Here is a 27,283-nt window from a genome sequence, read left to right as displayed (position 1 = left end):
TATATATATATATATATATATATATATATATATATATATATATACATTTTTTTTATTTTTTTTTAAATCTGAGAGTTGGCTTAAGTCCGCCAATGTGACCTGAAGCTTAGGTAGAGAGTTAGCCAGATTTTTTAGTAGGAACATAAAGTGATTGGTGTAGGCAACCAACGTCAGATTGAGGGGCTAAAGATGGGTTGGCTTGCTCCCTTTTGGGACAACTGAGATGACTGCTCTGTTGGTTTCTTCACTAAAGGTTTCTAACCTGCTGCTTGAATTAACAAGTATACAAAAGGGTTCTGCTAATTTATCTTCAAAAGTTTGATAGAGTTCCCTAGGAAAGCCTGATAGTACAGGTAAGCAGAGAAAGGTGTTATATTTTAGGTACAATCAATAAATTACAAGTGGCATTGTGGCTTAGTGGATAACAAGCGCAAGGGTCTCTGGTTCAAATTGGGTCCAGAACAAAATCTGTATGGAGTTTGATTATTCTCCCCTTGTTTCTGTTAGACTACTCTGGGCACTTCAGTTTCCTCCCACATACCAAAAACATACAGATACGTTAATTGGTTCTCCCTAAATTAGGCTAAGGCTACAAAAGGTGCATAAGGCTATTAGAGTAGTAAGGGTTAACCCAAAAGCATACTGGCTAGTTAACCGGCTCTATTGGGAAAAAAATGGCCTTAGACAAGGGTATGATCACATTATGTGCTTAGGGTTACGTGTGCTTTATATCGCAAATAACGCAATGGCCTCAATTCTGGTAGGGTTTTCAAACAAATTACCTCATGTACGGTAATTTACCTCTTGAGGTAATGACATTTAGCAATTCTGGTAGGTTTTAGTCATGTTTTACCTCATGCAGTAAATTATGAGGTAATTTGCATTAGCTATTCTCATGGAAATTAGGGGGCATGTTAGCACATCATTTACCAATCAGTTTAAGACCTGCCTGTACCTGGAGGTAACATCAGTTTGTATGTATTTTGTAGCTTGTATTGAGTTTCTATTGCTGTTTTAGTAGACTTCCTATTCAGGCTGTGTAATAGAAAAGAATAGTAGAAATAAAACGCCAAATATTTACTGGATTTTTTTTTTTATGTAGGTGATGCCTATAAATATACTTTTCACAGATTGCTACATAATCAAATACCCCTTTGTAACTTACCCCTTCGTAACTTATGGAAGACAATGACTACTATTATTTATTTACTGCATGCTTACCGCTTAAATACCGCACGTTTTACCGCACTTTATGCATTTACATTTTACTGCATGTTCGGAAATGCATAAAAATCTTTCAGAATTGCTAAAAAAAAATGAAAATACTACATGAGGTATTTTACTTACAAAAAATATTTACCTCACATAGCTACCAGAATTGAGGCCAATGGCCTCAATTCACTAAGATCATGCTGGAGATAATAAGGCAAAAGAAAACTTACCTCACACAGTGAGAGATTATCTTCTCTTCATTCCTTACGTTACCTCCTCTGTAGTTAATTTACCTCCTCTGTAGTTATTTTCACATGCAGTTAATTAACAGCCTGTCTTTAACTCTGGAGTTATTTTAAGGATTGGAGAGTTAACTTAAAGACAGAAGAGTTAACTTTAGGTTTGCCTGAGGTAAAATGTTTCCTGAATACTACATGCCTTATCACCATGGTAACAACTCTAGAAGAGTTATTAAAGACAGGAGATAAGCTTAGTGAATTAAGGCCAATGTGTTTCATTGGCTGCATGGTCAATTGCTATGGAATGCTGACTTTTGCACACCTTATCCAGAAAGGCACTGAAAAAGCTTGTCCATGCAGAATGATTTGTTACAATGTAGAGATGTGAACAGGGCCATAAAATACAGGGCTGTGGAGTCGTGGAGTCGGAGTCGTGGAGTCGGGCAATTTTGGGTGCCTGGAGTCGGAGTCGGGGAAAAATGCTCCGACTCCTAATGAATTTGTAACTGTAATTAAAATAGAAAATATGATAAAATGTTCTATTTCTCAGATAATGGTCATTAAAAATAATGTATATATACAGTATATATACAGTAATAGCTGTGCTTAGTCCACAAAAATGAAATAAACCAATCAAAATTAGTTACTTGTGCTGCTTCAATAAAGCAGTCCCCGTATTTTTAAGGTCAGATTGTGACTGTATGTATGATGTGTACACAGGAATCTCTTATATATACTAAATAACATCTATGCTGTAAGAATAAAGCCTGATGTGTAGCTATGTCACTAATAGAGATGGTCAACGAGATGGAAATAATTCTGCATTGATGCTGAGTTATGCAAATGTATGCACTCCCTTTGCTGATGAAATAAAATAATTTGATATGTTATTAAAATTTGGTTTGGTGATTACAAATTAAAGGGTAACTGAGACGGATGAAAAGTAAAGTTTTATACATACCTGGGGCTTCCTCCAGCCCCCTTCAGGCTAATCAGTCCCTCACTGTCCTCCACCACCCGGATCTTCTGCTATGAGTCCTGGTAATTCAGCCAGTCAGCGCTGTCCGGCCGCATGCCGCTCCCACAGCCAGGAACATTCTGCACCTGCGCAATAGTGCTGCACAGGTGTAGTATGCTCCTGGCGGCGGAGTGTGTGCATGCGCACTACGCTTGACTGGCTCAAGTACCTGGACTCATAGCAGAAGATCCAGGTGGTGGAGGAGGACAACGAGGGACTGATTATCCTGAAGGCGGTTGGAGGAAGCCCCAGGTATGTATAAAACTTTAATTTCATCTGTCTCAGGTTTACTTTGTTACACAGTAGTACTATACTCTACATATGCACTCCCCACAGAGCTGCAGGGAATCCACTGAGAATGCTGTGCACATTGAACACAGAGGTGTTGTATGTTTACAATCTCCTCACATTTTTACATGCACCCACACTTGATAGATGTTCTTTGTTCCGGTTGTACCTTTTACAAGTACTCTTACCAAGGACTAGTTTTAGTCTAAAGGGAATAAATATAGTAGTCTACATATCCTTCTCACTTCAGTTGTCTTGTAAAATTCCTAAGCGTTGGCAGTTAAGAGACTAATTTCATGTTACATACTTTTAATCAACAAAATTTTAATATGCAAATTAGAGGAGTCGGAGTCGTGGAGTCGGAGTCGGTGGAATCCTAAACTGAGGAGTCGGAGTCGGTGGATTTTTGGACCGACTCCACAGCCCTGATAAAATAGCACGGTTAGTGCATTCACATGTAAAGAATTGTGTAATTATGCAACCTGCATAGTATGAAAGCACACGAATAGGGACACCTAACTATGAGTATGGTAGGGATTACTGCTGTGCAACTTTTTTTTTTTTTTTTTTGAAAAACAATTTTTTATTTTCAATTATAGAAGACAGTACAATTAACAACAACAGCCATACCCCCTCCCTATCCCATCCCCCCTTCATAATCGATTCCAATTGAGGTAAGTATGTCATCCACAGTACATAGACATATTAATATACAATTTCAACAGGTATTAGCAGTCAGAGTTACAGCTTTACATCACGTGTGTGTTAGGAAAATTTTACAAATCCAACTTAAATTTGGATAGCCATTTGGTCCATATCTTGTAGAACTTCTTTTGTGAGCCTCTGTTAATGTATACCCCTTTATATATAGGCAAATCTCCATGAATAGATTGGGTTAATGCTTCTAGAGTAGGAGGATCAGTGGACTTCCAACAAAGGGCAATTTGTCTTCTAGCATAAAATAACAGTATTCTAGCCAGCAATAATTTTTTTTCCGAGAGAGCTTTAGTGCCAAATATATTAAGCAACATGCTTTTGGGTGTAGAGGGAATGACTGGACTAACTATTTCGAAAAGTAAGGCGTGGACATTATCCCAGTAATGTTTAATCTTGGGGCATGACCAGAAAATGTGCATAAAGTTGGCATTGGAATCTTTGCATCTCCAACAACTGTCCTGATTATCAGGGCCAATTTTGGATAATTTATATGGGGTAAGGTATACCTGGTATAGATATTTAAGCGCTGATAACTTATGTCGAGCTGCTATTGGGGTGGAAATGAACATAGATACCGAGTCATTCCATTCAGCGTCAGTAAGGTCTGACAACTCTTCCATAGCATGTATGGTTTTGCTTTACAGGAGTTATTAGTATTAATAAGGGTATTATAGATAAGAGAGATAAGACCCGTTTAGTTAGTGTGTGATAAAATAACTTCAATAGGGTGAGACTGCATGATCAGTGTTGGAGAAGCAAATTGAGCGTGGAATGCATGCCTGATTTGGAGGTACCGGAAATACATAGTTAGGGAGTGAGAATTGTTGTTTGAGCACATTGAATTGCTTGAGCTCATTGCCATCCACTATATCCCTAAGTTTTGTTATACCTTTATTAGCCCAAATTGACGGATCAGGAATGGTTAACAATTCAGTGAGCTTAGCATTGTTCCATAATGGAGTGACTGGTGACCATTGGCCCCTGTTGGAAGTAAATTGTCCAGCTTCTTCCCATATTTGAACTGTGGTAACCATGGGTAGGGTAAGATTTGTGCAGGCTTTGGGTCCCCTGAAGGGTAAGCTAGCTAGAGCTAGTGGTGAGCCTATAATCTCTGCCTCTAGTGCAGAGGCCGGGTTGTAGGAGGACTGTTCAAACCACCAGTAAATGGTGGGGAGTATAGCAGCCCAATAGTAAAATTTCATGTTCGGTAACGCAAGGCCCCCTGGTCAACCGGGAGTTGTAGATTGGGCAGGGCAACACGAGGAGATGAGGTATTCCATATAAAGGAGGAAAACATGGAATCAAGTGTCTTAAATAATTTGGCTGGCAATCTAATAGGGGTATGTCTGAAAACATATATGAATTTTGGAAGAATACACCTCTTGATTAGATTAACCCAACCACTAAGTGATATTGGAAGAGTAGCCCAGGCTCATAGTTTATCTTTGACTTGTGTGAGTAACGGTTCAACATTAAGAACGTAGTAGTCTCTTGTGTTGGATGTGAGTTTAATTCCGAGGTATTTGATTTGGGATACTATCTGTAGCGATTGAGTATGTTGCATAGGAAAGGAGTCAAGCGGCATGAGAAGAGATTTGTGCCAGTTAATTACTAGGCCGGAGTAGGAGCCAAAAGCTTCTATAATTGTGAGGGCTGAGGCTAGAGATGCGTGGGGCTCTGCTAGATATAACAGTAGGTCGTTCGCATATAACGAGATTTTTTTCCCCCCCACCCCCCCCAAAGTGGGCCCACTTGTAACCCTATGATATCAGATTGTGACCGGAGTATCGCAGCTAGTGGTTCCATGGCTAAGGCAAATAAAACCGGAGACAGAGGGCAACCCTGACGGGTGCCGCGCTGCAAGGGCAAGAAGGAAGAAACTTGGTTCCCAGTACGAACTCTAGCCTTAGGGGAGGCATACAAGGCTTTGATATATGTAATAAATTTAGGGCCCATATTAAATTTCTTAAGAACTGCCCAAAGATAGGGCCACTCAACCGTGTCGAAGGCCTTCTCAGCATCAAGGGAGGCAATAACCCTAGTACCACAGTTGCTGTGTTGTACGGATAAGTGGGTGAACAGTCTACGAAGGTTGATGTCACACCCCTTCCCTGGGATAAAGCCGGACTGGTCCCTATGCACAATGGAGGTAATAACTCTGTTTAATCGTAGAGCAAGGATCTTTGCCAAAAATTTTACTCTCCACATTAAAAAGCGAAATGGGGCGGTAGGACGAGCAAAGAGTGGGATCACGCCCCGATTTGTGTATCACTGTAATAAAGGTTTCTGACATAGAGGATGATACGGCACCTGTGTGTAGGATTTCTTTGTAAACAGTGTGACGAACATTACGGAAAGTCGTGTGCGTAATCGCCAACGATTTTCGTATGGTCGTGCACAATTCCTGTCAGTCCTGTGTAAATGTATAATAGATGTCATTTTCCCTCTCTTCTTCCTGAGAGCAACAGCCCCTCACCCACATCCTGTGTCAGGTCAGCAAGGAGTTTCATGCCTGGCTGACCCCCTGCCAAGTACCATTTCCTGCTTCAGCTTTCACCCAAAAGAAAACCAGCTCGAACCAGTAAGATAAGCAGATTCCCTCCAAACTCATAAGACACAAACAAAGAGAACTTTAATTTATTAATAATTCAAAATGGGTTTGGCACAGAAAGACAACAAACACATTTCCTGATACCTAGGAAACAGTTCTGTCATTCACCTAAATTATAATTTTCTAGCTATCAGGAATCAATAGAGAAACCACTTTATCCGGCCTGTGTAGAGCTAATGCAATAGAATAGGCATGTATAGCCTCGTTTGATACAGGGTCGCAAGCCGCGTATGAATATAGTCTCGGATTTGCATGCGCCAATCTGGGGCGGAGTTACACAGATTATTAATAATCGGTACATTTCTTGCTCTGAGTCTGGGGGGCGGCAACCTGCTGATTAGGAGGTAAACCCACCTTAAACACACCTACTTTCCAGGTAGTGACAGCCCCAAGACTCAAGTCCTATAAAAGTGGGGCGGGACCAAACCTGCGCGGTTCTCCAAATTTCATCGACCAGGAAAGTCCAAGCATGTGCTCAAGGAGAATCGGCGCATGCTGTGTTCAAAGGACTCTTAACCTGAATGCCTACTTTTAAACTGGACTATTTTTCTTCATTCTTCAAATGGACTGCTCAGCTAACTAAGTAAGAATTTTCTGATTTTATTCCTTTTTATTTTTAAGCTCTGTGTGTATATGTTAATTGGTGTATATAACTGTATGTAATGCATTTTTGGTATTAAACGTTTTAAAAATCGTTTAGCGGTTATGACCTGTTGCTGAACATACACAATCGTACCTATTCTCCTGAACTCGCTACCCTGTGTTTAATAGAAGTATACATTTATAACCTGTATGCGAGAACCCGGCCCAGATATAACGATCTGACCCAGGTTCCTGCATACTGCTAAGGGTTAATAGAGCGTTCTCAAAGTCCTAGTATAATTACAGTAGCGGGCTGTGTAACTCGCTTGGTGGCAGATCTTTGAATTGTATGTGTGTGGTGAATCCGTTCGTGTCCGAACGCTCCCTCCATTAGTCAGTTTATCAACTGCGAAGTCGGGTTTACGCTTCATGATGGACAAAATGACAGTGTGAGAGGATTTCTGACTGATCGATTAACCCACCCGCAGACTGGCCTTGCAGTCTGTGACAGTAAGCAATTGAGACGCAAATTGGCCCTTGTATGTGGAATACAGTACAGCTCTGATGGCAGCCCATCAAGACCAGGGGCCTTCCCTTTTCTGAGAGAGAGTATAGCTTGGGTCACTTCAAGAAGTGAAATGTCTGCTTCGAGCGAGTTAATTTCATCTATATCAAGAGAGGGAAGGAGGATATTCTGTAAGTAAGTATCAATTTCAGCCGGGGCCTTTCGACACGGTTGAGGTATATAATCTCTGGTAGTATGAGCAAAAAGTCTGGTTGATGTCCCCTGGGTGTGTGATTGCTTTCCCATCATCTATTTTTAGCGTTGCGATTTGTGTACTGAGAGTGTCTTGTTTGGTTAAGCAGGCAAGTAGCTTCCCTGTGCGATCTCCATGCTCAAAGAGTCCTGTTTGGTGTTATCGATTTGCTTACTAGAGAGGGATAGGAGTTGCGATTGTCATATTTGATATGTTTGAGGGGTCGGATTTGCTACATACTCTTGTTCAGCTCGTTTGGTTTTTTCTTCAATGTTAGTAAGAATAATATTGGATTGATGGTTTTCTTCCGCTATACTAGATATATATGCTCCTCGTATAACTGACTTATATGCATCCCAGGTGACCAGGGGGGGAACCGGTGCGTGGTTTAGGGAATGATATTCTTTCATTCTATCTTGGACTAAGTATTTCACTCTAGGCTCTAAAAGCCAATGTGGGGATAATCTCCATATTATGTTGGATGTTGACCTACCTAAGTCTAAGGTGAGTAGGAGCGGAGTGTGGTCTGATATACCTCGGGGTAGTAAAGTGAGATCGTGCACTAATTGTTGTGCAGAGGGTGAGGCAAAGGCCAAGTCTATTCTGGACAGTGTGTGATGTGAGGCAGAATGGCATGTATAGCCGGGATCATCTGGGTATTTCCATCTCCATATGTCGGTTAGCGAGTATGCTTGTGCCCAATCCATAAGAGCTGTGGAATTGGGTGTTTTAGAGTGTAAGCGATCTGTTAGAGTAGAGGGGACCATATTATAGTCGCCTAGGAAGAAGCAGTGAGGAGTAGAATAACTGAGCGATAACTGTGCCAGGTCATTGAGAAGGTTTGCGGTACCTGGAGGAGGGTTATATAAGCCCACGATTACCATTTTGGTTTCGTGAAATTTCCCATGAATTAGGACAAATCTACCCAAATCATCAATTTTGAGATCTACTAAGTGGAAGGGAAGATTCTTCCTAACAAAATAGTGACCCCTCTTGAGTATGATGAGTGTGTAATAATGTCCCACCCAGGGTTTCTTGAGTGTAAGTGTTTTGCTGCCATGGAGATGTGTCTCTAAAAGGATGACCGAATGAGGTGAGTATTTCTTGATATAATTAAATACCAGTGATCTCTTGAAAGAGGAGTTTAATCCTCTGACATTCCAAATTAAACAGCTAATCTGCTCGCGTTTAGGTGCCATTTATGGAGAAAGCAATGATCTGAGTATAATTTCTTGGTAGTATTGCATCTATGAGAGGGACAGTGATACCTCGGAAAGTGTACAATATTTCCTTACCCTTAGAACCGAAAAACCCCCCTCCCTGCATCTTCACCCAACTTGAATCTGCCTTGATCCCTTAACCCTTAGTAAAGTTCCCCTCTCCTTCCTTATCTAACTACCAACAGTGTAGAAAGACTTATAATACTTGCTATCTTCCAGGGAGTTCAACCGGGGCCTGTCAACTTCTTGTCCTCCGTGTGAGCTCCGCTGCTAATTTCACCCCAACATACATTGGGGGTTATAACTTTGAACGTTGCAATTATAATGAAACACAGAAACCTGAACATACTATAGTCAGTAATATCGATGAATAAATGTAAATAGATACATGACCTAGTTCCCAGTTTTAGCCGTCATCACCCGAGAGGCAGCCATGAAAGTAGCAGGAGCCGCAGTAGAATTAAATTATAGCTGCTCTTTCCCTCCTGAGGGGACTATCTCCGAGCATAAATTAGGTACAGCAGCATGAACTTTTCTTCTCTGTTTTGTTACGGGGGAAAAGGTAAGGAGAGGTGGTGAAGTAACCGAGATCGGCGGGCCACATCCACATCTCCTTGGGTCACCGCAGCAAGCGGCTCCAGCCGCATGTTCTGTGAAGGGGACTAAAAAGTAAGCAGTATAATAATTTGTAATATTCACATTAAAATGCCTGTGCTTTAGCAATGGGGTTCACGTCTCTTCCCCACGACAAGCGGATCCAGCCTCAGGAGGAGTCATAAGGTATAGCATTAGGCGTAGAGGTTAAGAAACAAAAGAGATGATTTAAATGCTGCAAGCGCCAGAAGTGTGAGAGCGCCGTAGCGTAGCCCGCCATAAGGAAGGACACGCCCCCATCTTATATTATGCAAAGCATATGGAGCATATCTACCGTACATACATTACAGCTAATATTATATACATAGAGAAAATTCATGCAGTTATTAAGCTCTAACACCTATATCTGATGTGAAGAATATGATAGCAAAAGAAGCAGCAGAAGATGTGGGCAAATATTACAACGCAGCAGTCCGGCGGATAACCCTCTCGGCCATTTTATGATGAAGTTCAGGAAAGTTCAGTCTTTTCACACGCGGGTAATATCTAGAAGCCATCGCCATATTGTAAAAAGCAGCAGCATTATGCTCAATGTTCATTATAAAGTCAGCGTAGAGCAAGGGGCAATACAACAGTCCACAGGGCATGAAAAAATAAAACCCTCATCAGCAAAAGGAGAATGTATTGTCATAGGGGCACATAAGGTGGAGATCGGCCATTTAGGAGGCATGTTCAGGTAGTTTTATGCGCATATAATATATCCACAACGGTGGATTATAAAAACAGATGATAAAAAATAAAGTTCTTAGGTGAACACATTACTTACACTTTCTGCTGCAGCAAAAGGAGAAACGGTTATTTATTGTAGTGCTGGAAGAGAGTCCAGCCAGGTAAAAACATCCTCCGCAGTTTCAAAGAAGTGAGTTTTTTCGCCGTGTTGTGAATTCGGAGTTTGGCAGGGAACAACATGGCATACTGGATGCCACGTTCCCTAAGTTTTTCTTTGGCTTTAATAAAAGATTTTCTCATCTTCTGGGTAGCAGCGGTAAAGTCCGGGAAGAGCATAATGCGGGTGTTTTCCAGCTTAAGGTCTCCCACTTGACGAGATGTCCCTGTCTTTGTAGTGCAGAACTTTAAAAATAAGAGCTCGTGGTGGCTTCCCTGGAGGGCCCATTTTGCTGGGCATTCGATGTACTCTTTCAATTGTAAAGAATGGAGAGAAGGTGTCTGCAGGGAGCAGTTGTTTTAAAAGGGTCTCCACGTAAGTAGGTACATCTCTCCCCTCAGTACCTTCCGGCAATCCCAGGAGCCTGATATTGCTTTGGCGATTTCTGTTCTCCGAATCTTCTGCTCTCTCTTCCAGTGTTTTGAGCCTAGTTTTCATGTCAGGAATGGCGGCATCATGCTCTCCCAGCCGGTCTTCCGCATCAGAGGTGCGCCGCTCTACTGCGGTGATACGGTCCCTGAATTTGGACATGTCTTGTCTCCGTAGTCCCATCCCCGCTTCCACATGTTCCAGTTTTAAAGTTAAGGTTGTTTGGCAGTTCTTTATGGCTTCCATCAAGGCCTCAACGTAGGGCGGGGAGGCCTCTAATTCCTCTGCATCATCAGGAGGGGATACCACTTGGTCCTGTTTGTTCCTCTTAGAGGCGTTAGGGGTCTCAGGAGGATAGTCGGATACACAAGGTTTTTCCCCTCGGTCTTTCTCTTTGTTGGTCGTAGACCGCTGAGCCATCGGTAGGCTATACGGATGGAAGCGTGGGGAGGAAAGAAGAGTCCTGGATGGCCCAGGGCTCTGGTCCCAGTCAGAGGTGCCGGGTTCAATTACTTCGCAGCCGTCGCTTGGAGGTTCGGTCCAGTCAGCCAGCGCAGCACTAGGGTTGTTAGGAGCAGGTATAGGAAGGTCAGGATGCATGTTTGCAGGTAAAATCCAGCAACTTTATAATAAAGCATGAAGGCAGCGGAGCTCTCACACCACGCGTCCACTCAGCTCTACATCCAGGCCACGCACCCCTGCTGTGCAACATTTAGTGGCATGACTATGGCTTCTGTAAAGCACTGAGAAAGATATAATCACTATATAAATACACAATTATAATCTTAACATTTTCACACTAAATGCACGATTGCCCCTGATAAATTGCTTACACTATGAATTGACTCTATCCGCAATAAGTTGCAAATACGTCAAACACTTAGGGCAGAGCTTTGGAGGAATCATGAAATTAAACTGCTTGGAGGAACTGAGCTGCAGCTGCTCATAGGCTCCCCACAACCTGCCCACTTCTTTCTGCATCTTGGCTTTCTTCCCTGGCTGTGTCATCCAGGCTGGCAGGCATCTGCCAGCAGAAGATGCTTTATGCCAGTGTGCTCCCAACTCCAGACCTCCTTCGCTCCCCTGCTCTATGACTTGTAGCTAAAGCATGCTGTTCTTCCTTCCAGACCTTATCGATGTACACAGACAATTGAGTTGCCACAGCTCTTCCTTCTCCTGCAGGTGGGAGATGCCGTTGGATTGAAAGGAATTCTCATGCTGTTCTGTATGAGTTTATGGCTCGACTAAGGAGATACTATGGGCACTCATCACATGACCGCTGTAAACACTACAATGAGCTAAAGAATTGGGAGACAGTACATGCCCCATCACATGACCCCGAAAGCTAAATTTAAAACACCCAACTCATCGACACTTCTGAGGGCACACAAGTGGAGGTGCGAAGTGCACCGCTGGAAAGGTGAGGGCATTCGTAGTGAGTGTAGATAGGAGTATGGAGAGTAGCTGGTGGTGGCAAGCAGGGGTTAGTATAGCTGGGTAGTGTAGCTTAGAGACACAGTTTGGAGAGTGGTGGAGGTCCACAAGATGCCCTTTCATCAGGTTTTGTTATTTCCCCCCCCCCCCCCCCCCCCCCGATTTTTGCCCACTAAACCTAGGTGTGTCTTATCTGAAAAATATGGTAACTTTCACACCCTGCAATTCAAAAAGTAGGTGAAAAAGTCCTGTCAAAATTATTCTGAGCATTTATCTTGCTTGCTGGTGGCTAAAGAAGGCATTTTATTTATAATGTAAAAATATCACATAGGAGAAAGTGTGAATTGGATCGGGCCCATTGTGTCATAGGCCAGTGTTGACTCCCATGGACCCATGAAGGTAGTAAAAACAATGTCCACTCTAGCTGGCCCATAAAAATAGAAAATGTATAACTGACTTGAAAGATTAGATACGGTGTTATTTAGTTAGGGATTGCCAGGTGCAAAGTGCATACCAACTGAATAGAATTAATTTTCATTGGTCTATATGGGTTAATGTACTTTCCAGTGTCTTGTTTTCTTTCTATATAAAGAGTGGATCATTTTCCATTACATAGACACATGTATTACACAATTCCTGCTGCTTGTTTTAAGAGTAACTAATTCTGCATCTGAAATTATTTTCTGACATGACAGGGCTCATTAGGAAAATCAGCAATTGTTGTGTCATACTAATGCTATTAGTTTTAATAATTTCCCCATAATTAGATTAAATGTCAAAGTGTATGCTCTGCATTAGAGAAGCTGGATATATTTTTTCCTGTATATAGTGTGGAAAGCATCTCCAGTAAGTCACACTTCATCTGTTTACTTGATGTGAAGCCAAAACATTATGAGTTATAATCACAGTGGAGATTCTGCAGCATTCATCTGGGTTTCTGCTTTCTGTTCATGTTTTTGTTTGCTTACAAATTTCTGTCTCGAAAGTGGCTTTTGCTGTGGCAAATCACCTGTCAGTTATGTTATCTAACCTCCTTTGGCACTTTTCTTTACAAGTCCTTAGACCTTCAAGCTGTGTCTACCCCGTAAATGGTATTCTCTCTCTCTCTCTCTCTCTCTCTCTCTCTCTCTCTCTCTCTCTCTCTCTCTCATTAAAATACCCATCTTGGAAAAGTGGCAAGGTGGAGTACTACAGTGCCTCAGAACCAATGGCAGGTGTAGCTGAAAGTCGGCCAACCTGTTTTCACCAGAAATGTCCTGGTGTACTGTAGCTGTGTCCTGTCCTCCCCACTAATTTCCCTGATGTAGATTTTCTTCCAGGACCATGTAGTTTACTTATATTTTCATTATGTAACAAACACCCCCATCTTCTTCCATACCAACCGAAATCTAATCTGACTGAGCTGGAGCTGTTTTGCAAATAAGAATGGGCAAGGATTTCAGTCTCTAGATGTGCAAAGATGGTAGAGACATACCCTAAAAGACTGGCAGCTGTAATTGCAGCAAAAGGTGGTTCTACAAAGTATTGACTCAGGGAGCTGAATAATTATGCACAGCCCACTTTGCAGTTATTTATTTGTAAAAAATGTTTGGAATCATATATGATTTTCGTTCCACTTCTCATGTGTACACCACTTTGTATTGGTCTTTCACGTGGAATTCCAATAAAATTGATTCATGTTTGTGCCAGTAATGTTACAAAATGTGGAAAACTTCAAGGGGGCCGAATACTTCTGCAACCCACTGTATCAAGTGTCATTGCCCCTCCACCACCATAACAAGTGTAACCATTCTTTCTCCCCTATAACAAGCACACCATTCTTTCTCCCCTATAACAAGCATAGACACCACACAGTATATCATCAGCACACACTTTGCTCTATATTTTAAACTTTTTTTTTTTTATGTCTTTGTTTGCAACTTAAAAAAAAACATTTTAACTATCCACCAAATTAAATAATTTCGTACTCTAGGATGAATCTCAACTTTGGTCAGTTTAGCAAAAGGTATTAGTTGTGTGTACAAAGCACCAAGGGTTTTTTTTTAACACTGCCTGTGAGCTGCTTTTGACTTGAACACTGGCAGTTAACTTGCTAGCGTTCAGCATGGGCAGTGGAGAGGCCACCTTTGAACGGAGTAACATCTGAGCATGGCTGCAAAAGCAAAGTCAGCGTATACGTGGCTGAGCTGCCCAAGTGTCTGCTATTTCCCATGTGATGGAGGCCTAAAAGTCACTTAGTCCACATTGGCTGTGAAAATGTTGTGTCTTTCATTCTCATAATAAAGGAAAGGCTTGATTTTTTTGTAACAATTATATAAAGAAAGAAAAAGCCTGGGCAGGTTAGTCCTCAGTAGAGATGTAATTACAAAGTCCATATGTCCCCAATCAGATCAAGGCAAATTCTATAAACAATCAGGTTGGTAAGTGAATATAAACGGAGTACAGAAGCAAAGGACTGGAAAAAATCCACTATATTGCCAAACATATTAGGACCCCTGCCTTTACACATGTGAACTTGAATAACATGCCATTCTTAATCCAAAGGCTTTAATATTGAGTTGGCTCACGCTTTGCAGCTATAACAACTTAATGTTTGGGAAAGGCTTTCCACAAAGTTTAGGGGTGTGTTTATGGGAATATTTGACCATTTTTTCAGAAGAGCATTTTGTGAGGTCAGGCACTGATGTTGGGCGAGAAGGCCTGGCTTGCAATCCACTCTAAATCGTCCCAAATGTGTTCTGTCAGTTCTGTTGAGGTCAGGGCTCTATGTGAGCCAGGCAAGCTCCTTCAAACCAAACTTGCTCATTCATGTTTTAGTGGTCCTTGGTTTGTGCAGTGGTGCATGATCAAGTAGACGCACAAAGAAGCCATCTCCAGGCTATTCTCACAAAGTTGGGAGTATAATATTGTCCAAAGTTGAAAGCCACATAAAATTAGAGTGGGGTCAGCACATACTGAAGTGTACATTGTGCTAAAGTTGACAACTTTAGACAGTTTCAGTAACTACAGACCTCCAAACTTTCTTATAGCCTTCAGATTACATTATTAACTGTGATTTGAGAGTTTCACACATGAGTCAACTCTCCAAAGAACACATTGTTTTAGGGTCCAGTGGTGGCATGCTTTATCCCAATGCTTGCAAGAATTTGCACTGCAATTGGCAATTTAAAGTGTACCTGAGACGGGGATAAAAAAAAATTATATACCCAGCTCCCTTCAGGTTGATCACTTCCTCCTGCACCTCCTAAATCCTCCGCTATGCAGTCCATGCTCACTATCTGTTGATGTACTACAAGGCTCCATTCTAGGACCTCTCTTTTTTTTTTTCCATCTATACTCATGGCCTGGGATCATTGAAACGCTCTTTTGTTTTCCAGTATCACCTCTACGCTCATGGCACCAAAATCTATCTCTCAGCTCCTGACCTCTACACTATTATCTTGAGTTCCTAACAGTCTGTCTGCTATTTCTGCATTCATGTCATCCTGTTCCCTCAAGCTTAACATAAACAAAACAGCACTTGTGAAACTTCATCTCTCTCTGCTTCTACACCTATAGTTACAATTAATGTAGAAAATACCCCAATAGCCTCAACTCCTAAAGCTCGCTGTATGGAGGTGACTGGATTCTGAGCTCTCATTTCAACCACATATTAACACATTAACAACATCCTGCTACTTCCATCTCAAAAATATCTCCAGAATTCATCCCTTCCTTATACAAGCGGCTACTAAAATGCTTGTACATGCTCTAATTATCTCGTCTTGATTACTGTAATACCCTACTCTGTGGCCTACGAAAAAAAGACTCGTACCTCTCCAGTCACTGTTGAACTCTGCTGCTCATCTTATGCACCTCTCTTCCAGCTACTCTGATGCTGCCCTTCTCTACCAATCCCTCCATTGGCTACCAATCACCCAAAGGATCCTGTTCAAACTCCTAACACTTTCATACAAAACTCTACATAGATTATGATCTCCATACATTTCCTTTTTGATCTCCAGATATCATCCACCCCGGAAATTTTGCTCCACCCAAGAGACCCTTTTGTTGTCGATCTTAGTCACTTCCTCTCACTTTCTCATCCAGGACTAATCATCCTTTGCAGCTGTCTACCACAGCCTATCCGACCGTCATGCTTCAAGCCTGAAAAATTTCAACCGTACTCTCAAGACACATCTTTTCATACAAGTTTATAAATTGGTATAGCCATCATCGAAAGTTCACTGCCTCATCTACTATCCCCTTCCTCTACTCCCACAGTGCCCTCTACTACTCCACTACCCTCTAGATTGTATGTTCGCAAGGGCAGGGACCCCACCCCCCACCTTGTGTTTCCTTTTTCAGTGGAAATTATCAAATGAACATCTATCAGTATTAGTTGAGGTTATTCAAACTATACATCAGTTATGTGTATTCGTACTTGTATCACTGGTTGTCCTGCTTGTAAGGTATGTTGAACTGCTCTTGTATCTATGCTCCCCATTGTTGTATATTTTCCACATTGTACAGCGCACGATAAATGATAATAATGTAATATTATCTAGCATCCCACAGAGAAAAGAGAAGAAAACAAAATAAAAACCCTTTTGATAGGTCCATATCATAACGCCTCTATTATACTGTATCTTCTGTAAAAAAAAAAAATAATAATAATAAACTGGCCAGATCCAATTCACATTCTCTCGTAGGAAATAATTTTTCAGTTTTTCATCATCTGAAAAAGTACCAACTAGTAGGTGAAAAAGTGCTATCAACATTTTTAATATTCCTAAAGTAGAAAATTTTTTGAATATGTTCTTGCTTGCTGATGGTTTAAATGGCATTTTAGTTACAATATGAAAATATCATCTTAAAGAAAACCAAGGAGAAAAAAGTGAATCGGATCGGGCCCTATTTCTCATCTTGAAGTTATAAATGGTTGTGTTTACAGAAGACAGTATAGTACATTCATGTTTTGCACTTGCAACTTGTTTATTTTAGGATTAATATCATTGGGCGGGAGAAGGCACGCTAAAAAATAACCATGGATGTAATAAATATAAAAAAATGGCTTACCTCTAAAGGTGTCCGTACATGGTACAATTTTTCATTTTTTTTCGATTACATAATTTAGTTCGATTATTCCGTCAGATCGAATATAAAGATTTTTCCAGCATGTCCAATCAGATTGTTCTCGAAAAAACGGGATAATCGTTTGACTTTCTTGATAAAAAAAATAAATATTTTCAACTTTCATTCGATTCGATCATTTAGATCAAATAAACGGGAAAATTAAACGTTTTATTTTATAGTTTATGGGCACCATAAGAAAGACATTTTAATAATCAGACACAAAAACTAAATTGTTTTTTCGTTTTTGAAAAGTGCTGAAAAGCAACTCTGTTTTATCTGAACCAAGAACCCAAATCCAGTGGGCATTGACGTTTTATGGCGATTTGAAGCATATAAAAATATGCTTTGTCTCCTACAGACACACAGACCATTTTTTCTTGCATTCTCAATTAAACTAAGCTTCTGGTCTGCCTTTCTGTAACACTAACTTTTGCTGTGTAAAACTCAGCATTCAGTATAATTTCTTTGTTCTTATGTTGTCTAACCTCTATAAACTTGACTTGCACATCACCAATCTGAAACCTTCACAATGAAAGTTAAATAGAAAAGAGCCCATTCATTTTACACCCTAATGTGTTTGTCATTTCCCGACACATTGCAGATGACTTTACTTGTATATTTAGATCACTCTTAGGGCTGGTGCACACCAGAGCGGTTCTGGAGCGTTTTTTAAAAGGCTTGCAGGGGGAAAACTGCTTGGCTAATGAAAGGGAATGGGCTGGTGCACACCAGAGCGGGTCGTTTTTTCCACAAATGCAAACTTGGGGGCTGCAGCATTTTTTAGATTTCTGAGGCGTTTCTGCCTCAATGTTAAAGGATAGGAAAGTGGAAAAAACGCTAGATTAGAGGTGTTTTCTGGACGTTTTTGTTACAGAAGCTGATCAGTACCAGTTTTACTGTAACAATATTTGAAATGTGCTACACAAAAATGCTCCAAAAAAACACTAGGCATGTTTAGAAAACATGCCTAGAATCGCTCTGAAATCTGCTTCAAAAACCTCTAGCGTTTTGCAGATCTGCTAGAGGTTTTTGGTGTGCACTGAGCCTTAGTCCAAGTCCTAAAATTCTGAATTTCCTTTGAGGGGGCTATTGCAGAATGTTATTGAAATGTATATCTGTGTCCTAGTATTAGAATATCAAAGCTACACATAGCATTACTTAGAGTTAAAGTCATTTTACTTTATATAAATATACAGTGGCTTGCAAAAGTATTCAGCCCCCTTGAAGTCACTGCACAAGTTGGCCTTTATGGAAGAGTGGCAAGAAGAAAGCCATTGTTAACAGGAAAGCGTAAGAAGTCCCGTTTGCAATTTGCCACAAGCCACGGGGGGGGGACACAGTAAACACGTGCAAAAAGGTGCTCTGGTCAGATGAGACCAAAATGGAATTTTTTGGCCAAAATGAAAAACGCTATGTGTGCCGGAATACTAACACTGCACATCACTCTGAACACACCATCCCCACTGTCAAATATGGTGTTGGCAGCATCATGCTCTGGGGGTGCTTCTCTTCAGCAGGGACAGGGAAGCTGGTCAGAGTTGATGGGAAGATTGATGGAGCCAAATACAGCACAATCTTGGAAGAAAACCTCTTGGAGTCTGCAAAAAACTTGAGACTGGGGCGGAGGTTCACCTTCCAGCAGGACAACGACCTTAAACATAAAGCCAGGGCAACAATGGAATGGTCTAAAACAAAACCTATCCATGTGTTAGAATGGCCCAGTCAAAGTCCAGATCTAAATTCAATCGAGAATCTGTGGCAAGATCTGAAAACTGCTGTTCACAAACGCTGTCCATCTAATCTGACTGAGCTGGAGCTGTTTTGCAAAGAAGAATGGGCAAGGATTTCAGTCTCTAGATGTGCAAAGCTGGTAGAGACATACCCTAAAAGACTGGCAGCTCTAATTGCAGCAAAAGGTGGTTCTACAAAATATTGACTCAGGGGGCTGAATAATTACGCACACCCCACCTTGCAGTTATTCATTTGTAAAAAATGTTTGGGATCATGTATGCTTTTCGTTCCACTTCTCACGTGTACACCACTTTGTATTAGTCTTTCATGTGGAATTCCAATAAAATTGATTTATGTTTGTGGCAGTAATGTGACAAAATGTGGAAAACTTCAATGGGGCAGAATAATTTTGCAAGCCACTGTACATATACGATACCCTCCTTCTGGGCACTTAATAGCGATTCCGGAGAAGTCATCTCAATCTGCTGTTTTTGCTGGCCAGCTAGCAAGGTGCAAAGAGATTAACGGGCAAGTGGCATTCTGCGGGGCTGGTCCGCTTGTAAAAAGCTGCCGTCTTTCGTTGGTGTAAACCGGCATAGGACCTTGCGCTCCGTGCTGATTCCGGAAATCCTCCAGTGATGTCCCCGTTGCGTATTGCGTAGGGCGCTAATGTTTCAAGGGGTATGCCCCTCTTCTTCAGAGCTGCCCCACCGCCTGCCTTCCTCAGCTTATGCATCCTCACGCCCCCTCTAGAGTCCTCCCTCTTCGCTATAGTAACCTTTCATACACTTGTGGTTATAATCCAGAGATAAGCGCTGCAGATTACAGTTCTTAATGTAGAAAAACATAAACTAAAATAAAAAATGGATAAGTAAAAAAATGGATGAATAAAAAATAAGTCTTTCCATCTTGCAGTGATTATATTCCAGATAGATACCGTATTTTTAGGACTATAAGACGCTCCTGACCATAAGATGCACCTAGGTTTAGAGGACAAAAACCAGGGGAAAAAAGTATATATACTAAACCTGGTGCATCCATGGTGAAGGGGCATCTTGTGGATTATGCCCCCTTTGTACCTCATGCCCCCTTGTACCTCTTATGTCCTGCTCGCGTCCTCATCTATGCCCCTTTGTGTCCCTGTGTCCTCAGTCTGTCCCCCTGTGTCCTCTGCATGGGCACTGTACAGGGAGTCCCCGACATTGCGGCGGGTTGGAAGTTTGTATTGGCAGGCGTTCACAAGTCAGGATCTCCTTGCATTTAGACTATAAGGTGCAGCAACTTTTTTCCCCCACTTTTGGGGGAGAAAAAGCCATTCTTACAGTCCAAAAAAAACAGTAATTTATAATTTCTTATTTGGGTTGATTTGCTGGATAAATATGGCTGGATTTATACATTTTTTCAAGCAACAGTTGGTTCAACAGGACCGGGGCCTACAGTTGTTTTCAAAATTATTCAGCCTAATGCTGTAAAGGGTTTTAGGGAATTTAGTGTACATTTGTAATTGTGTTTAGAATGAAATCTTACAAGGACTTTTTAAAAAACCAAATGCAACTAAAATGACATCAATTGTTTTTGTAATGCAGTATTAAATTTTTTTTTTGTGTGTGATTTCTTCATTGACAAAATTATTCAACCCCTTAAAGACTATCACTCTTAAAGAGAGTCTGAAGCGAGAATAAATCTCGCTTCAGACCTCATAAATAGCAGGGGCATGTGTGCCCCTGCTAAAACGCCGCTATAGCGCGGCTTAACGGGGTCCCTTCACCCCCAAATCCCCCTCGATACACCGGGGGAGCGCTTCCTGGTTGGGGCAGGGCTAACCGCCGCAGCCCTGCCCCACGCGCGTCTGTCAGCGCGTATCTCCGCCTCTCCCCCGCCCCTCTGTCTTCCTTCACTGAGAGGGGCGGGGGAGAGGCGGCGATGCGCCGCTGACAGACGCGACTGGAGGCAGGGCTGCAGCCGTTAGCCCTGCCTCCAGGAAGAGACAGCCAGCGACTTTTTCACGACACACTTTTGCGGGGGGTGGGTTGGGGGTGAAGGGACCCCCGTTTAGCCGCGGGATAGCGGCGTTTTAGCAGGGGCACACGTGCCCCTGCTATTTATGAGCTCTGAAGCGAGATTTATTCTCGCTTCAGAGTCTCTTTAAGAACAGAGGTTCATTCAAGTGTGGATGTTAATGAGCAGCAATCAAGCATAATAAGCACCAATTAGGCAGATTTAAAATGACTGTCATACTCAGCTCCTTCTAGACATTTACTGGTGTGATACAAAAATGTGAAGTCAAGAGAATGGTCCAGGAAGACAAGAGAAGAGGTGATTTCTCTTCACAGGAAGGGCAATGGCTATAAGAAGATTGCAAAGGGGTTAAACATACCAAGAGACACCACAGAAAGCATCATTCGCAAATTCAAGGCAAAGGGCACTGTTGAAACGCTACCTGGTCATGGCAGAAAGAAGATGCTAACTTTGACTGCCGTGCGCTACCTGAAGCGCAAAGTGGAGAAAAGTCCCCGTGTGACTGATGAGGAACTGAAAAAAGATTTGTCAGATGCGGGTACTGAAGTTTCAGCTCAGACAATAAGGCGCACACTGCATAATGAAGGCTTCCATGCCAGAACTCCCAGGCACACCCACTTGCTGTCTCCAAAGAATAAGAAGATTCAACCTTGCCTACTGTGAAGCATGGTGGGGGTCAATCATGCTTTGGGGCTGTTTTCCTTCTGCAGGTACAGGGAAGCTTCAGCGTGTGCTGTGATGCAGTCTGTCACAAACCTAAGGCTTGGGAGAAGTTGGGCCTTTCAACAGGACAATAATCCCATGCATACCTCCAAGTCCACTAGAGCATGGTTGCAGATTAAAGACTGGAACATTTTGGAGTGGCCATTGCAGTCATCAGACTTAAATCTGATTGAGAACCTCTGGTGGGACTTAACCTCCCTGGCGTTCAATTTCCCAGGGATTTCTGTGCAAAAAGTGGTACAATTAATTTTCTTGAATTTTTTTCTGCAACTTACCAAAATGTGTTAATCAGAGGTCTGGTATACATTATACAATCTATCTATCTATCTATCTATCTATCTATCTATCAATAATACTAATAAAAGTGTCAGGCACTTAAATGATAGTAAAAAATAAATTCACTTTAATAATTACAAACAGAAAAATCCATCTCCAGTATGATGCAGAAAAAAGATCAAAATATAATGCGGAAAGAAAAAATACTTTTTACACAGTGTTATACAGTGTTTAGAACACCTCTCTTGTGTGGTACTCTTTGAAGCACGGCACCACACACAGTGCCACATCACAGTCCGGGCAATTGTACGGGGTCTCTCTACGGACTTTTTTACCCTCCCCATCAGTCTTTGAAGAGCACACCACACACCTTCTAGCAGGATGTTGCTCCTTTGCAGTCGATGGCAGCAACTCCGGAAAATGGCGCCCAGTGAGTCGTTCGGGGTTCACAACATAGGATGCCCGCCGTCCCACTCTACTTGCCTGTGGTGGGGGATATTTCAGGAATATTGCCTCACAGATTTGCCACACGAAGTCATGGTGTGGCATAATTCTGTCACACCATTTTTTATAGAGAACAAAAGAGTTCCACAGCCACTGTTCAAGGTGGCGGAAAATTTTTTTGTAATATTTTTTCTGCTGCTTACGGATCGCAGGATAGAATGTAAGTGCCTGGTCAGCTCGGTCCACCCCCCCCCCCCCCCCCCATGGTGTGGTTGTAGTCCAGCACTACCTGGGGTTTCTGGACCTCCTTTCCACCTCTGGTCATTGTGAGGACCGTAGCAGCATTGTGTACTGTGCTTAGAAGGCACACGTCCTTTTTATCGCGCCACCGCAGCGCCATGACCTTGCCCTTCTGCCAGGCCACAATTTCTCCAGTTTTTAATTTTTTGCTAGAAAATGTGGGTGGCATTTGGCGGCGGCAAGCCCTCACAGTGCCATAAGCGTCTGTTTTGTGTAACAGGTACTCGTACAGTTCTGGCGAGGTGTAAAAGTTATCCGTCGTCAAACAGTATCCTTTATCCAGGAACGGATCAATGAGTGTGAGCACCGATGAAGTTGCCAGGCCGTAAGCACTATACTTGGGGTCAAACTTGGTGCCTTTCCCTGTATAGATGACGGAGTTCCAGATGTATCCGGATATTGACTCGCACAACATGAAACTCTTGACCCCAAAGCGTGCCCCCTTAGATGCAATAAATTGAATCCAGCTGAGCCTACCTTTATAGGCCATGAGAGACTCATCGACTGTGATATCACGCTCTAGTGTGTAGGTGGTCCTGAAATTGGACATGATCCGCTGGTACAGCTCCCAAATCTTTTTTAGCTTGGGTGCAGGGTGGGTGGCCTCATCAAACTCCACATTGTTGCTGAAATGCAAGAACTTCATGATGAGGGAGAACCGGTACTCCGGCATCACGGACCCAAAGAACGGTGTGGCCAGGATTCGATTTGTGGACCAGTTCCACTTCTGGAGCGGCTTTCCCACCACTCCTTGGAGGATAATGAGGCCCAGGAACTGCCAGATATCCTCGCTGGTGACAGGTTCCCATTTCCTGGTCCTGGAGAACCTGCTAAAAGGAGCAGCCAGCTGCTGCTCTGCGTAGCGATTGGTCTCCTGCACAATCATGTCAATCACCTCTTCAGGCAAGAAAAGTTCCATGTAGGCCAGGGGGCTGTGGTCACACTCCCACTTCTGTCCAGGTGACCCAGTGAAAGGGAACCTAGGGGGTGGTTCCTGAGTCAGACAGCCCATCTCGCACCAGGTACGCACCACACTAGCCGAGCATTCTCTGTCGCTCTCACTGGTAGTCTCGGATGCCGATGACAGGTCTCCTGGCATACCGCTGTCAGTCGAATCCACCACGGACTCCACATCACTGTCACTCTCATCCAAGATGTCCAGGAGTGCTTGGTCAGAGAGATGCCTTCTGGAACTCGAGGCCATGATAGCAGTCAGCCAAAGGTCAACCAGCGGTCAAATGTCAACCAAAGGACAGCGACCAAAAAAAAAAAATCTGCAGCAAAGACGACCAGAAATTACAGCAGTCGTTAGAACGACTATATCGCAACTCTGAATAAATCTAAGGCAGAAAGCAGCAAATAAGCAAATCAAAGCACAGAAATCACAGGAGCTGAGCTGAAAACAACTAGCACTGGACTCTGGGATTCTGAAAAGAGAATGAGGGGAATAACTGCCAAGCTATTTATACTTGTTGGTATTAGATTCAAATACAGGTGTTTGTATTTTGGATCTAATAATAAACACTTTTGAATTCATTCATTCATTTTGTGATGTAATATGTGCGCCTGCCAGTAGGTGGCGCACACAGAGCATCACTCGGGAACTGGAAGACGGAAGGCTTCATTTTGCCAGGGACATGGAGGATTACTGCAGCTGGGGGAGACTCAGAAGGCGGCAGAGGGACACAGAACGACCGGGAGACGGCGAAAACAGGCGGAAACCGCCGCTATCAGCAGTGGGGGGTGAGTGACATGCTGGACGAATAGATCCGTCCATACCGTATACAGCATGTTTTCTGCAGACGTGTATACACAGACGTGTCTATACCGCCAGGGAAGTTAAAGAAAGCAGTTGCAGCGCGCAAGCCTAAGAATGTGACTGAACTGAAGGCTTTTGCCCATGAAGAATGGGCTAAGATACCCGTAGATCGCTGCATGACACTTGTGTCAAGCTATGCTTCATGTTTAAAAGCTGTTATAACTGGAAAAGGATGTTGTACTAAGTACTAAGAATGAATGTCATCACCAACTGCAGAAAAGTCCATGCACAGGAAAAATCACCAGCTCAGGAGTGCAACTCATCCATCCATAGATCAACACTTGAAAATAGAAAAACAGCAATGGTGCACATCCGGCTAAAACGTCATTTTATTGCTTCAATTTAAAATCCAATAGCAAAAAATACACAGACCAGCATCTTGGAGAGAGGTACAGGCAGTGAAGGGTCTACAGCCGTTTTGCGCCTTAACGCATGTGGCGCATCATCAGGACCAACCACTTCCCTCCCCTGTCACTACTTAAATAGTGTATGTCTTACCTTGGTGGCAAATCAATCACCCTCCATCATGGAGTCGAGCAGCCTATGCTTGGAACGCACGCCAGGACGTCGTAGCGTCCACTTCCCTTTTGCACGATTGCAAAAAACGTCATATCCGGCGCATGCGACCGGAAATACGCATCAACAAAACAAACCTACGCATTAATGCCTTATGACGCAAAAAACGTCAGCGCATGCGACCAAAAATCCGCATCAGCATCACTTGATGCGACCAAAGTCATTCCATAGCGCCTAAGCCAAAGTGCCCACCGGCACCATCTTGTGGCCAAAAGAGATATCACAAGTTAGTATTTAATCCACACAAGGAGATTGTTACTGCCACCAAGGTATAAAAAACCTCCTATAGATCCAAAATCACACCTAGGGTTTGAATAAAACTGATAATGATGTGAGCACAGAAAAGACATTGGTGGTTGTTTCATTATAAATGTTATGTGATATTTGTCTGACTTACAAGTGCCTCTTTGATTTATTTGTAAACAAGAAGACTGAAATTATCAAAATCAATGTCAAACTGTCCAAAACACTCAATTTCAGTGGGGGTTGAATAATTTTGAACAGAACTGTAAAATTGTACCTCTGAAGCATAGTCACTCAGTAAAATGTAACCTTTATTAGCTATTAAACCCTATAAGTAATATATACAGAGAGCTGTGCATACAAGGTCTGTGTGCTGTTGTGTAAAAAAAAAAAAAAAAAGGCCAACACATGGATTATACAGCAGTGGGAGACAAGGGACCTTTGCTGATTCCCTCCCTTCCCCTCCACTTTACCCATAGGTAGAGGTGGCCTATTTTGCCATCGTCCAACTTGGGGTGTTGGCCTCTAATTTGCCAGACACTATAGTGTGTTCTGCTTTACATGTCAAACACAAAACAGTGAAGAGCATGCCTGTATAGTGATCCTAAGTAACACTGCTGTCTGCGACGTAATAGTGTGGATGCAGATGGTTGCACTAGCTACCATACGAGATGGTAGGCCGCAGACATCCTGGATGCATATTTTGTTCCAAACTATGAATGGCTGCTCAGGCTGAGTACACCACGTACAGACCTATACTGGGAGAACAAGGTTTAGGGTACTAAATATGTACAGTGATTACAGACCCACTCAACATGTTTCACCCATATGGGTGTCAGGAGTAAAAAGGTAGTGCAACACAGTCAGCTGAGCCTCTAGGAATAGGCAGTACAGGCCATTGCCTGGAGTGCCATTGGTCCTAAGGGTGCCATGTTGATGGTTTAAGCCACGCCCCCAGGGCAAGGCCACACCCCCTGACTAAGCCTCGCCCCCATGGGTGTTCTATTACCTGCTTCTGCTGCATCTGCTTAGCGCAAGTTGCAGGCAGCTGCCACTGTGTCCCGCTGTGCCTTGCACATCCTTCCTCCCCCCCCCCCCTTGTGCCTCCTTCTGTCCCTTTTGTGCCTCTTTCTGTCTCCTTTAGCCTCCTTCAGTTCCTTGTGCCATGTCTGGCCCCCTGTTTGTCCTTCCGTCTCCCTTTATGCCTTTTGTCTATCTTTGTGCCTCCTTCTGTCTCCATGTGCCTCCTTCAGTCCCCGTGCCACTTCTGTCTCCTTATGTCCCCTTGTGCCTTTCTTTGCCCCCCTGTGCTACCTCTGCCCCCCTCTTCCGCCTTCAGTCCTACTCTGCCTCCTTCTATCCTCATATGCCTCCTTCTGTCTCCCTTTGTGCCTCATTTTGTCTCCATTTGCCTCTTCAGTCCCCATGTGCCACCTCAATCCCCTGCACCTTCGTCTGATGTAAAAAGAAATAAACTACACGATAAGACCTCTCCAATATGTGCCAATGAAAGTAAAATCTTTATTTACTCAGCTGAGGACTTTTTCATGTGCCAGCATACACAGTTTTGCTTAGCCAGAAAAAGTGATTACTCCTCTGTGTGTTCCATCTTTTTATACCCCAGTTAATGTTAACATATTCCTCCCTCCAGGTAGTCTGTTCTTGTATGAATCCAATCAGCCTCAAATTAAGGTGACTTAGACCTCCTTGATGGGCGGGATCGCCTGTGTCCTTTAAAAGACTTCCTGTAAAGTTAACTTCCACTTTAGTGAAATGACGTCAGAAGTCAGAAGAGTTTCGTTTTGTTCAAAGTGACTCCCAAGGATATGCCCGCCCTCAGAATCTGGCTCAAACTGCATTCCCAAAAGATTCTTGATCTGTGTCATCTAGAACAGAAAGGAGGGGGGAAGGTCGGTCGTCCTAAAATAGAAACACTTGAAAACAGTAACTGTATTCTCCATACACATTAATTTTGGTTACATTGTGTAATTCCTAAAACAATACTATAATCATATTCTTAAAGTGTCACTCTAGCACACTAGTCTGATT

At 42.7% G+C, this 27,283-nt stretch overlaps 1 protein-coding gene across 1 annotated transcript; it reads right to left on the bottom strand.

Annotated features, from left to right (window-relative positions):
• Positions 1 to 19,583: 19,583 nt before the first annotated feature.
• On the bottom strand, positions 19,584 to 23,800 carry LOC137526113 (piggyBac transposable element-derived protein 4-like). Its single transcript, XM_068247332.1, has 2 exons — positions 22,586 to 23,800; positions 19,584 to 19,685 (listed from the first exon to the last, which is right to left on the bottom strand). Exons 1-2 carry the CDS (start codon positions 23,798 to 23,800, stop codon positions 19,584 to 19,586), a joined length of 1,317 nt encoding a protein of 438 aa, XP_068103433.1.
• Between the last annotated feature and the right edge of the window lie 3,483 nt (positions 23,801 to 27,283).

This window comes from Hyperolius riggenbachi, chromosome 7 (assembly GCF_040937935.1).
Source record: "Hyperolius riggenbachi isolate aHypRig1 chromosome 7, aHypRig1.pri, whole genome shotgun sequence".
NCBI classification, from domain to species: domain Eukaryota; kingdom Metazoa; phylum Chordata; class Amphibia; order Anura; family Hyperoliidae; genus Hyperolius; species Hyperolius riggenbachi.
Note: the sequence above shows the minus strand (reverse complement) of the source record. Positions and strands in the feature narration are given on the sequence as shown.